General features: G+C 35.4%; 1 protein-coding gene across 9 annotated transcripts in view; it reads left to right on the plus strand.

Annotated features, from left to right (window-relative positions):
• Positions 1-13,173, plus strand: part of PEX2 (peroxisomal biogenesis factor 2) — a 34,236-nt gene that overhangs the window by 1,815 nt on the left and 19,248 nt on the right. For 2 of the 9 annotated variants that reach the window (XM_039363956.1, XM_039363951.1), the window contains exon 2: positions 7,145-8,294. The exons of 2 other annotated variants lie outside the window; for them this stretch is intronic. In XM_039363956.1, coding sequence (XP_039219890.1) covers positions 7,162-8,067 — 906 coding nt within the window. In that variant the 5' untranslated portion in view covers positions 7,145-7,161 and the 3' untranslated portion in view covers positions 8,068-8,294. 5 more of the 9 variants (XM_039363953.1, XM_039363954.1, XR_005559217.1 and 2 more) reach the window with 5 other exon arrangements.

Consider the following 13,173-nt stretch of genomic DNA (forward strand, 5'->3'; position numbering starts at 1 on the left):
ATTTTCTTTGCTCTAGATTTGAATTTGATCATAGGAAACAATCTGTGTGTAAAGACTAATTGTTAGGTCAAGCCAAGCTTGGAGGTATCTCACAAATTGTTCCCAAGTAAGACTGAGCAATGCCTACCCAGCTTACTTTCTTCAAATAGCAACCTACAAGATGAGAGATCATATAAATAGATTATTGGTCGTGGAAGAGAGTCCCAGTTCAGTCACTATTTTTTCCTTAAAGTTAAACCACTGTTAATCTGGAAAATCTTGATTAGGAGACTAAAATAAAATAGAAAGTAAAATATCAGGGAATGCCTTGCCAAGGTAAAATCAGCCTAGCTGGTACGAACAGTAGGAGCATCTGTTGAACACCTCCCACTCCCCAAGTTCCTGAGGAGGCATGCACTACTGATAGGTATTTTAATTGTCCTTTATATTATGGTTTTTCACTGTATACAATGAGTGTGTGTACCTAATTAGTTGGGATAACTTAGAACTATGGTAAGTAATTAAAATAAATATTTTAAAAGATTATTTTGACTTCGAATTCTATCTTTGCTTCCTGGTTTTTAATATGATACAGCCTATCACCATGGACAGGGTTTGCTGATTACTAAGGCTGTGTGCAACTTGAAAGGGATGCCACAACTTGAAGCAGAGGTTCCCTCCGAAGCACTAGATCAGAAGGGCTGTACTGCTTCAGTCTCACCATTATAAAGAGCTGCTGCTCATACACAAAAGCCCTTCCCACTAGAGTGAAGTTACTGGCTAAATCAAGTTGACCCTCTCAGTGCTTCTAGTTGATACAAGGTGATTTTTATTTTCTGAACTAAAGAACTGTCTCTTATCTGTTTGAAGTGAGGCTTTCAGGTGAAGCTGCACTATGTTACACAATTCTACCGTATATACATGTGTGTGTGTGTGTGTGTGTGTGTGTGTGCGTGTGTGTGTGTGTATATATATATATACACACACATACATATATACATACATATATACATATATATTACACATACACACACACAAACATAAAATTGAAATTCCAATGGAATTTAACTTACTGCTATACCCACTACAATTGTTTTGTTAAGTCAGAGACACTCTTTTATATTACTGTATATGTGTGTTTGTACCCATTTCATTCATTGTATGCCAGAAATATTTCAAACTTCTTAAATTGATAACATATGCTAGAAAGGAGATTCTAGTTTTAAAGTATGGCCAATGTACAATACTCAATCTTGATCCAAGAGAAATTACTATAAGGATATTAATGCTACATTAGGAGACACATTTAATTTCCTTTCGAAGTCCATGATACTTCCCTTAAAATAAGATTTTAAAATAAAAATGTGAATGAGCTTACAGGACATAGTGAGTTGCTTTATGCCATTATCCTTATCAAAAATGTCATAGAAATTATTTTGTGTACTTTCCTGTGTATAAATAAAAAAATTGTTAAAACATTTGGATGTTCCGCTGCTACAATAAGCAGTTTTACAAAATTATTTTTCATTTAGTTTAGGAATATATCATCTTCGTATAGGAATGTATTTGTTTGTTTATGTGGGATATAAAAAGGGATGAGGTTTTGATAAGGGATTCATTTTTACAAATTCATAAAAAATAGGGAAGATTCTTATTAAATATTAAAAGAAATTGTGTGCATTTTATTAGTGGAAGGCTAAAAATTAAGTTTTAATGCATGAAATTCTAAACTTTGTTTATAGAGAAATGTACCAATAAGCGGTGCTGTGGGAAACTAGATGAATTAAGTATCTGAAACTACTATATGGTCATAAGTCATCATGCAGTACTAAATGTCACAGTGACTCATTGAGGAACTTCTTTACATACTATGGTAGAAATATTTCCAAACAGTCTATTGTTCTGTAAATCAGAAAATAAAATTCTCCTAGAATTTTAAAAATAATTTGCAATGGAGAGTGCTTTGAATTAAGAGATTTTGTAAGCTGTATTTTTCCAAAGTAAACATTGCTATAATAATTAAAATATACTAATGCCCTATAATAAATTAAAACTTTTCTACAATTTGGAAGTGTAATTCATAATCACCAGTCAGACAACCCCATGGTTTTATCATTGCATAACTCTAATATCAATATCTTGGAAAAGCCTGATATTAATTTTTTTTACTATGCACCTATAAAAATGTTTAAGTTGGTATTTTCAAAGACAAGGCTATAGGCTGTTACAAAGTTGTTCTACAGTGTGTAGAAGTTTTAGAAGCCATACCTGGAATTACTGAGAAAAGTAGTTATTTGCTGAAGTATTCTCATTCAGCCTTAAAAGACAATGGTCAACTATTTCTGAAAAAATTCCCAAGACTCAATTTAAAGTACCCCCCACCCTCTAAAAAAGGGGGAATGCACATGAATTCTGATCAGTCATAAACAACTGCTGGTGGCAAAGTGCCCAAATCTCAATCATATGACCATGAAAATTCTTATGATGGTCATAAGTGCAAGGACTGATTGTCAAGTTATTTTTCCATTGAATTGTAACTTCAAACAGTTGCTAAACTAAGCAGCTAAATTCTAATTCCATTTAAATTTATTAATTTTATTAAATTTATATGTAGTTGTTACATGTTATAAAGCATTGTTTTTTCTTTAGTTATAATAAAAAGACTAAATAGGCCACATAAAAACAGTCATTTAAAAATATTTTCAGAAATTCAAGTAATGTGCAAATAACGTTCAAGTTACTAAAGTTTATTAAGTATTAGGTATCTGCAGAGAGGTTAACAAATCTAGGTCTGTAGTATACTTTCAAAAGTATAGAAAAGCATTTAAAAGCATTAGAAAGCATTTAACTGAAGCATATAGAAATTCAAAATATAAAATGAAATTAATCTTTTTGAAAGTTATTTAAGCTATGACATAATAATGACAAACTAATTTTATAGTGATGAAGAGATAATATGTAATTCTGGTGAGGCTTTTGTTGAAGCAACCTACCTGTCTTGAGTGTATAATACAAAGGACAGTCTTGTCATACTATATGCAGGCACAGATTTCTTCACTATTCTTCACTAGTCAATTCCCTGCATTCAGTAGTTAGCTTAACAGCACAACTCTCAAGAACTCTATGTAGTTTAATTAAGCATTAAATATAAACTACTATTGAAATTGGAGGAAACCATATTTATTCAGAATATCAGTGGCTAGGGCAGGCAGCTGGCTCAGGAATTCTGGGAGTTGAAGTCCATGAGTCATAAAATAGCCAAGGTTGCCTACCCCTGTGCTAGGGAAATCAAGAATCCAACCATGTGAATATATGCCTGTGCATGCTTGTCTCTGTGTGTGTGTGTAACACGTATGAGCTTCAGTGTTTAAATCCTAGATTTGTTTCTCCTGCTTTTTCATAGAAATGGACTTTTTGCTACTCTGCTTCCAGACTGGGAAGTAAACGACACCTGCCTATGTCTGAGCCTTCTAGTTTTCCATCTTGCCAGCTTCAGTTCTCAGAGGTCTTAAGAAGGTTGTTTATGATGGAATTGACTTGAAAATCCATAGAACTGAGATAACCTACAACCATCACATATAGTGTGTGATAGACAGACAGATAAGGAGTGTTGTTTTTGTATAGCTTTGATCATTCTTAACTAGCATCTGAATTTGAAAAGAATAATCTGAATTCCTTGGGAAAATCTAAAAAAATGAGAAATGTGTAAAAATTAATATTAATTTTCTCTAAGAAAATATATTTATAAATAATATTTACTACATATATATTCTCTTTGTCCCTGTGCATTCATTATGTTAGGGATGAGAAACTCTCACTATGCAGATATTGTTGGATTAAACTGCTCAGCAGTCCCAGCATGAGGGATATTGGAAGTTATAGCACAGTAGCCTCTGGTTTTCCACTCCAGTGTGTGTGCAATTTTATTTGATAGGAATTCTTTTAACTCCTTCTTCCCATTTTATTGACATAGGGATGGGGACTAGATGGCATCCAAGTGAATGGATCACATAATCTGAGTTTCCCTTTAAAATTCCGTATCTAATGTTTATGCTAATTACACTAGAAAGAGCTTTTTAAAAAATTTGCAATTGCTGTCATGCTCTCATAAACTAAGGTGACCTGGGAATAGATCATGATCTATGTAAATGAAAATAATATTCCTAATCCTTCCATATTTTGGTACCCAGACCCAATAGTACATTTCTGTAAGGCAGTGCTACCAATGAGATGTGACTGATTGGTAGCTGGAGACACATTTTATTCTGTGATGAATATTGGCTGCATATTTCAATACTATGTGATTGATATAAGTGATATTTGGAACTAAAACTCTTGGAAAATGTATTTGAATTCAGTGGTGTAGATATTAATTTATAAATTGCTCTATGCATCACAAACACAATTAGAATATTTCAGTATTCAAATTTAGAACACCAAGAAGGACTGCTTGGTATGTTATTGTTTAAGTTTTGCATTCTGAAGATATTTAAGGCTTGCCTACGTAGGCATCAGATTATGTGCCCCTTTGGTATGAAAACATTGTTTGTTTTCTGCTAATTATCCTTTAAAAGAGTAGGCGTGAGATGGCAATGTCATTGGATTGGCATAAATTAGTTTATTACAGCAGAATTGCTGGGAGGGGTGGGAGGAATGACATTGTGGAGATTGCTTGAACTTATATGTTTCTGCTGCCAAAGTTTACAGGCCTGTAAATTTAAATGTAGAATTTTTGTAGGCAGGATGCATTGACAGATATGGTTAATGGAAATACATCTAGTTCTGGGCCTCAGAACAGGTCAATAATAATGCTTATATTGATAGCAGCAATGTAGGAGATGTTATTTGGTATTAAAGCTAAAATCCATGTTATCCCCTTAATCATAATTACATTAATATTGACAGGCCCTTGACAATACCCACTTTAGTATTGATAGATTTCTGTCAATAATGCATTTCTAAATAAAATGCATTCATTCATAATTTGTATATTACACAGTAAGTAATGTTAACACATATCAGAAAAATATACCTATTTAATTAATGATACTCAACAATTTGTTGTCTTAGAATGTGTTATAGGTCGATAAGAACCTTGGTAAAAATAAAAAATACTAGTAATATTAGTATTTTTAAACAAATTAAGTACAACATACCAGGTAATTAATAGAGTAGGGAAGATGTCAGGCACAACTTGTGTAAAGTTATGACCTAGGTAGGGGTGCATAGCCTGGAAACTCTCTGGCTACATATTTAATACATTGTGAAGAAGAAAAATACTATGTAACCTCATAACTGTCTGGCAGGTAATATGACAACATTTCACAGATAATGCAAATGCAAATTTGAGTGAAAATCCACGCTCATGCTGCATTTGGAGGCATTTAAGATGGTAGCCATCTGTTTAAGACTGGAAGTGAGAAAATCTACTCAGGTACTATACTGACCATGTAAACACATCTTAGGGTATATTAAGCAGGAGGACCATAGAAGATACAGTACAAAAAGCAGTACTGGTATTCTCTCGTTTAGCAACTACAGTTGGGACCAGTAATTTGGTCGTTAAGCAGAGTGGCCACTAAGTGAAACTGCAACTCTATTATCTTATTTTAAAATTTTCCTTTGTTTTACAAATCTATGAAGGTTGTAAATATAAGGATTGATCAAAAGGATACATTTTCATCACTCCATAGCTCCAAAGAGACGCTAAACAAGGTAAGCCTGTATAAAGATAGTATGGTAGGTACAATATTAGTGAGATCTATCTGGCCATTAAAAGCCAAGAAGTAGCTCTAGAATGCCAGATTTTAACCCTAAATCAAAAGGAAGCACTTCTTAAGGAATCTGAACTTCAATATCATGGAAGTCTAAAGCATAATAAACTAGCATTTTAAAAAGAATGTAAACAATCTAAAGTGTCTTAAATGTAATGAAATTAAAAAATGAGAATCTATAGACCAGTAATGTTGTTTCTGTCTTTTCATTTGGAATGATTTGCAGGTCAATTAAAACATGGCACTTCCAGATAGACACAAGGGCAAAGAGAGGAGGAGAAGATTTGGACAATTACTAGTTCACTAATGTTGCAGTCCTTGCACTTGACATTTATGGTAGAAATTCTGGGGCAGCCCATAGGGATGGAAAGTGAAAAGAAGTGGTGTGATTAGCTGTATCCTAAGACAATGGCTATTTATTAGATTTCTAACTCAATTTTGTATCTCGTTGGTCCTTCAGCCAGCTAACAAAATATTAAAAACCTAGACTCAAATAAATGGAAAGGCATGAATAAAAATGCTAAGAAGCACCTTCTGGTTTAACTATGTTAATATAACGACAGATGGACCTAAATCTAAAAGTATAAAAATGGATAGTGCCAATCCTGGCTGTATATTACTATTCAATCACATGAATTAAAGGTGCACTTGAAATATAGATTTTAGGACCAAATCTAGCCCCTAAAAGCTTCGAATGACATTTCAGAGATTTTTAAGTTGATACCAAATTGTAATTAATTTACAGAAGGAAGAAATGATTAAATACCTGTCTAGAGGGCAATTATATTAACTATATTTAATTTTATTTAAATTTAGATATAAATGGAATGAAATAAAATTTAATTTTTTACCATTTTGGGGAGTATAGCCTTCAGCATATCTCTCAAAGGCCACACTCAGCCTTTGGTCTTAAAAAATGTTATGAACCTCTGACCTCAAATATATGGAATGGAGGAATGGTAATTGAGAACATGCTATCCCTCAGGGAAGCTTGCCCTGATTGCTAAATTTGTTTTAAATCTGAATATTTGCATTATAAAATAGAAGCCAATATATGTACTATGCAGTAATATGTGTTGTCAGGATCCTGATTCGTGTGAAAATCAGTATGTATGCACTTGTATGTGCTGGTGAAAAACCACCATCAAAGGAATTAACCTGAGTGGATATAATGTTGACTATTTCAATTTAATACCTGACATGACAACTGAAGATCCAGATTTAAAATATTTGCTTTCCATTCAGTGAAATTGGGATAGTTACATTTTATAGCTCAAATTGCTCTTGATTGGTTTAACTCATGAAACTGTTATCAAAATGAAAAGAATAAATTTATAAATGACAACAAAATGTAATAGAAAATATGTTGATGAATTTATTTTTTGTTATAGAGGGCTCCGTGTTGACCATGGCATCGGACAGCAATGTCACCAAAATGATTCCTGTCCTCAGAATTAGTCAGCTGGATGCACTTGAACTGAACAAAGCCTTGGAACAGCTAGTTTGGTCCCAGTTCACTTGCTGTTTTCATGGATTTAAACCTGGACTCTTGGCTCGCTTTGAACCAGAAATTAAAGCATCTTTGTGGATTTTTTTGTGGAGATTCACCATCTGTTCCAAGAATGCAACAGTGGGGCAGGCTCTACTGAATATTCAATACACAAATGATTTATCCCAGATACAAAAATATCAGACATTGAGCAAACAACAGAAATTATGGTATCTTATTTGTACTGTTGGTGGGAAATGGCTGGAAGAAAGGTGTTATGATTTATTTAGCAAACGTCCATTGGACTCATTCCAAAGGACAAAATATTTTATTAACTTAATAGTCAGGCTTCTCAGACTTTGTGAGTTGCTAAACTTTCTAATTTTTCTTCAGAAGGGAAAATTTGCTACACTTACTGAACGTATTTTAGGAATCAGATCAGTGTTCTGTCAGCCACAGGGTGTCCGTCCCATTGCATTTGAATTCATGAACCGAGAACTCTTGTGGCATGGATTTGCTGAATTTCTGGTGTTTCTTTTGCCACTTATTAACATGCATAAACTCAAACTCAAGATTTCTTCTTGGTCTTTACCTGTTAGGAAAAACTTCAATAATGAAAATACGTCAGAAATAAGTCATAAGGAATGTTCTGTGTGTGGGGAATGGCCTACTATGCCTCATACTATTGGCTGCTCACATGTTTTTTGTTACTATTGCATTAAAAGTTGCTTCTTATCAGATATATACTTTACCTGTCCTAAATGTGGTACTGAGATGCAAGATATCCAACCATTAAAATATAAGCTAGAAATGAAAGAAATATAACTGACTTGATAATATTTTCCTCAAACTCATAACAGAATATAATTTGTAAAACTGACGGAAATAATTTACATATACTGTATATTTTAGCTGGGTCCCTTCTGCCCCATACAATGTTGGTTTTGTGTTTCTATAATTCTTTACTATATAGACTGTTTTATTTACTATAAACAAGTGCTCTAATACTGTCATGTACTTGACACCTAATAAACTGCTTTGTAAAAGATAAAGTCATATTTGGTGCTTTTTACCTAATTTTTGCATTTTTTTCTCAAAATATATGCAAGTTCCAGAAAATCTAAAAACTATTTGTTATGCATATCCTATTTTAGATCAGTGGGAGGATGAGAAAAGTCTTATGGACTAATCTAAAGAGTTATAAAAAATGACAATATTTTCATTTGCAACTTTAATTCAGAATTTTTTTAAGTAACATGTTGAAAGCAGAAATCTTAAATCTAAGATTGTTAGTCATATTAAATTTAACTTAAAGTCATAAATCAGTTATTTTCATATAACCTAGATATCATGGAACAAAATGCCTGCACCAAATTCTACCTGCCATTTAGATGTCAACTGATCATCCTTTTTCCTTGATAAATTATTTGGATGAATATATATTTCTATTTTTTCCTCTAATCATTCAGAGGAAATATATGTTCCATTGTATCCCAAAATTGGCATATCTAAGCCTATTTTGGGGGCATTCCGACTAGTTTTAGACAATATTAACTGTCCTATGTTTTTAAGCTAAATGTTCTTTTCATGTCCTTTAACTGTAAAATAGTCTGTTATCCAATGTAACTGTCTTTGTATAGCTATTAATTTTTTACACTTCCCTGTTTCTTACTTTGGGGAATTCATCTATATTAAAGGGCAACAGTTCTATCATCCCTGATCTTTTATCTCTTTTATCTAGCACTTTCTTGCATGCTGTTCATAATCCTGTTTGGGGTTTATTTTGATATTTCTGTTGCTTTAGTTTTAGCTTGCATAGTGTACCCATTATTTAGAAGAGCTTTAAATTTCCTTTGGTTTGCTAGTGGCATCACTTATTTTGTTAGCTCTCCTTATCAGTGACCTATTAACTGATCTTTTGTTTAGGGTCCTGGTATTTTGCAATATTGAGCTAGCAGTCTGTGTTTGTTTTTTTTTCTATAGACTTTGTAGTTTAGATTTACATCATTATCTCTTGGCAACAGAAAGCAGGATTCTCTCAAAATCTTCTTTAGGCAGATTTATGAAAAAGGAAACAGATTAGGTTACACAAATATCAACAACTGGCTACTTCCATTTTATCACCCATTTTATCTCTTTAAGTTCATTGGGGGTTGGATTTTGTAATTCTTTTGCTAACACTCATATGATGGATAGGCTAGGTCAGGGGTCTCCAACCCCCGGTCCGTGGACCAGCACCGGGCTGCAGCATGCCAGAAACTGTTCTGTGCAAACAAGCAAAGCCCCATCCGCAGGATGCAGCCAATACATGAAACTACGCCTCCTCCGGTCCACGGAAAAACCTCTCTCCACAGAACCAGTCCCCGGTGCCCAAAAGGTTGGGAACCTCTGGGCTAGGTGGTTAACCATTTTCCTGACAGAATGTACAAAGGTCCTGAGCTAATAATATTTTGCAAACTGCTAATCACTTTCTTGGACTATAGGAAGCTTATAACATTTCACCAGAATTTTCCAAAATAGCAAATTACTATTGTTCACAATTCCCATAGTAAATATTAGGGTTTGGTGTCGCTCCCTTAGTTGATTTACAACTTTCATCAAGTTTTCCCTTTCAGCCAGGCAACAAAAGTAGCAACATATTAAAACATTTTATCCCTAAGTGGTTGGATTATAAAGCCACCTATTCAATATCTTCCATAAACTGTTGTTAATGTTGACCCCACTGTATTGCTGTTGCAGATTTCACAGACATATTGGTAAAATCATTAGGAATGTGGCAACTTGAAGAAGATTTTACCTCTCTGTTTAAAATTAGTTTCAATTAAATTTCAATTTTTGGAAATGATTGAATATACTGGATAGATCTTCATAATTACTGCTACTTTAAATGCTCTGCTTTGATAAAATATGGACAAGGAGCACAAAAGAAGCATCAATGGCCTGTTCGTTCTGGTTGGCTTGTGTTTAGTCCATTTCTAGGTCATCATAGCCCAATACAAAAGAAAGTTTGTATTTGAATTTATTATTTGATTTTGCTCCTGTAAGATTGATAACACCGAGGAAGCAAATAATCTATCTTCCTTATTTTCTAAAAATACCTATTTTTATATAGATCATAATTTTATTTTCAATATGTGGCATTTCACAATTCTATATAACCAGGATCTTAGTCACAGCTTGTGATATAGAAATTGGCTTTATTTAGTTGTTAACTGCCCTGGCTTTGTTGCAGAAACAGGGACAGGCAGAAATGTTACTGACCCTCATCAAGTAACTCAAACAGCATACATTACAGTCACTTTTTTTCTGCCATTCCTGTAATGATCCTAGCCTGTTTTTACCAGTACGATAGTGTAATAATGGAGAATACCATTTCTGAAGGGTCAATGAATCTGGAAAAATGATTGCACTAGATTGCATGAACTCCTTTAAAGAGAATGGTCTGCCTTGGCCATATTTGCTAATGGCTGGCTTATGTCCAGTTAATAGAAGATTTAAAGTGAATAAGGAGTTATGTGTTTACCAATGAGAAAACTGACTCTGAGTTGGAGTTAGGAACTAATGATGAACATGCAATTGATAAGATATACAAATTGCTGCTGAAAATGAATACTGAAGATGAGTATATCAAAGATTGTATGATTAAATGAGCAAAAAGTTTTGGTTCGAATACAATGCTGGGTTAATGGGAGAATATGTGTAATAAAGAATAAAAATAAAAAGTATTGATTTCAAATTTATTGATTGAAAATATAGTTTTTATTAGATAATACAGTGGTTCTCAACCTGTGGGTCGGGACCCCATTTGGGGTCGAATGACCATTTCACGGGGGTCGCCAAACAACGCAGTCTGCCATTTTTTCCCCCTTTTCCTTAGCTGTTGTACTCTCTTTTATTCTATTGGCTTTTGAAAGCCAGTAGAATAGACTCTCTTGAATAGAGTCTAATTCTATTGGCTTTCAAAAGCCAATAGGAATTGTCCAGCCCTGCTGAGCCCACCAAAAGTCCCATTCTGCAAACGGTACTGCACCAGTTGAGTAGTCCTCGACTTACGACCAGTTGAGTAGTCCTCAACTTACGACCGGTTGGGGGTCGCGGCATTAAAAAGGTTGAGAACCACTGAGATAATATATCATTGGTACTTAATGATAACACCTAACCAACACCTAATAAATTATCTAAGATGTATAAGAGTGTGCCAAATGTATATTAGAAATGTAAACAATAACTTTAATCCTTTTTGGTTAAGAAAACTATGAATTATCGGAATAGATGTGCATTTTAATTCAGATAATTTAGATGTATTTTAATTCAGATAATTTTTTTAATTGAATGTATAAATGAAGCCAGAGGTGTCTCCAGCATGAGGATGGATAATCCACGGATTGGGTTTCCTGAAGTCCCTTCTACCCAATTAGACTAAGTCTGAGAGATAGCCACGCCTCTTGCTGGATCAGGTTTACCCAGTTCCGACTTAGTCTTTACCCAGACAAGACGCATCGGTGCTTCTCTCCAGACTCAGGTTTTATTAAAAGAATTTATTTTCCCTTTTTCCCTATTCGTGGATTATCCTTCCTTTCCCCTTTAATTCCTCTTCAAAACACTGTATTGTTTTCCTGTGATTTCTTCCCTCGGGTCCTCCCCTCCCCTCCGATTCTTTTTTGTTTGCGTTCCCCGACAGTTGCAGCCTTAGCACGAGGCTTGTGTTGTTTTTTTCCGGTTGAATGTTCAGGCTTTGGGGAGACTGTACCCTCAGCTAGAGGTTTTCTTTGTTTATTTGTGTGCTTTCGGAGTTTTGGGGAGTTGTGGAGCCTTCCACTCGATCCAGCTGATCAGCGGATCTCCGCGGAGGCCCAGGGCGATGGCAGTTCATCCCGGAATGCTGGGGCTTGCCGGGAGGCTTGTTTTTCTTTGTTTTTTCTTGTTTGCGAGGCTTGAAGAGCCGCGGAGCCTTCTGATCAGCTCAGTTGAGTGAGGGACTGCCGCGGAAGCCCGAACGACAGCTGATCGTCCTGAGCTTTGTCCGGACGATTGCGGCTATCGGCGAATTGCCACATGGCTGGCGGCTAGCATTTTTGTTTTGGGCTTGCTCTCTTGCATTGCGGGGAGTCACGTGGCTGGCATCAGCCTTTCTGGCTCCAAGGCCTGTATTGCAGAACCGGCATTAGGGCCATAGGCTAATCGCCACGTGGCTGGCGGTCGCCATTTTGGAATAAAACTCATTACGCAGTTTATTCTCTCAACTTCCTTTGGCAGATACAAAAGAGAGATTTGAGTCTAAATTAACTTCTCTAATCTTATCGAGTGGCTGGAATAGTCCCCCCCTTTCGGGGGAGGGCAGAACTAGTGCAGACAATCTCCAGGCTTTTTTCCCCAGCCACATCCACTTGTCATAGTCTCTGGCAATTTATTGCAGCAGTATAATTGAATTGCCTTTCATTGGGAGTTGGATTCTGTCATCTCTGCTGCTTACTAAGCACCTATCTATCATATACTGTTTCTCACAGTTCTTTTGCAAGGAGCTCACATACTGGTCTCACCAGTCTCTGCAGTCCCACACGGGACCTCAGCTCCTAGCCTGCTCTAGACCCATTCTCAGACTTGTTCTGAAGGGTCTCAGGCCTAGTTTCTTTTGAAAGGTGTCCATATTGATTTTCCAGTCTTTAAAAGCCTGGTACAACCCATTCTCCGACTTGTGCTGAAGGATCTCAGGCCTAGCTCTTTTGCAAGGAGTCCATTCTGGTTTTCCAGTCTTTACTGCCTGGTACAACCCATTCTCAGACTTGTGCTGAAGGGTCTCAATCCTAGCTCTTTTGCAAGGAACCCATTCTGATTTTCCAGCCTTTATTGCCTGGTGCAACCCATTCTCAGACTTGTGCTGAAGGGTTTCAGGCTTAGCTCTTTTGCAAGGAGTCCATACTGGTTTTCCAG

Source organism: Crotalus tigris, unplaced genomic scaffold, assembly GCF_016545835.1.
Source record: "Crotalus tigris isolate CLP2741 ecotype Arizona unplaced genomic scaffold, ASM1654583v1 scf7180000019636.1259824, whole genome shotgun sequence".
NCBI classification, from domain to species: domain Eukaryota; kingdom Metazoa; phylum Chordata; class Lepidosauria; order Squamata; family Viperidae; genus Crotalus; species Crotalus tigris.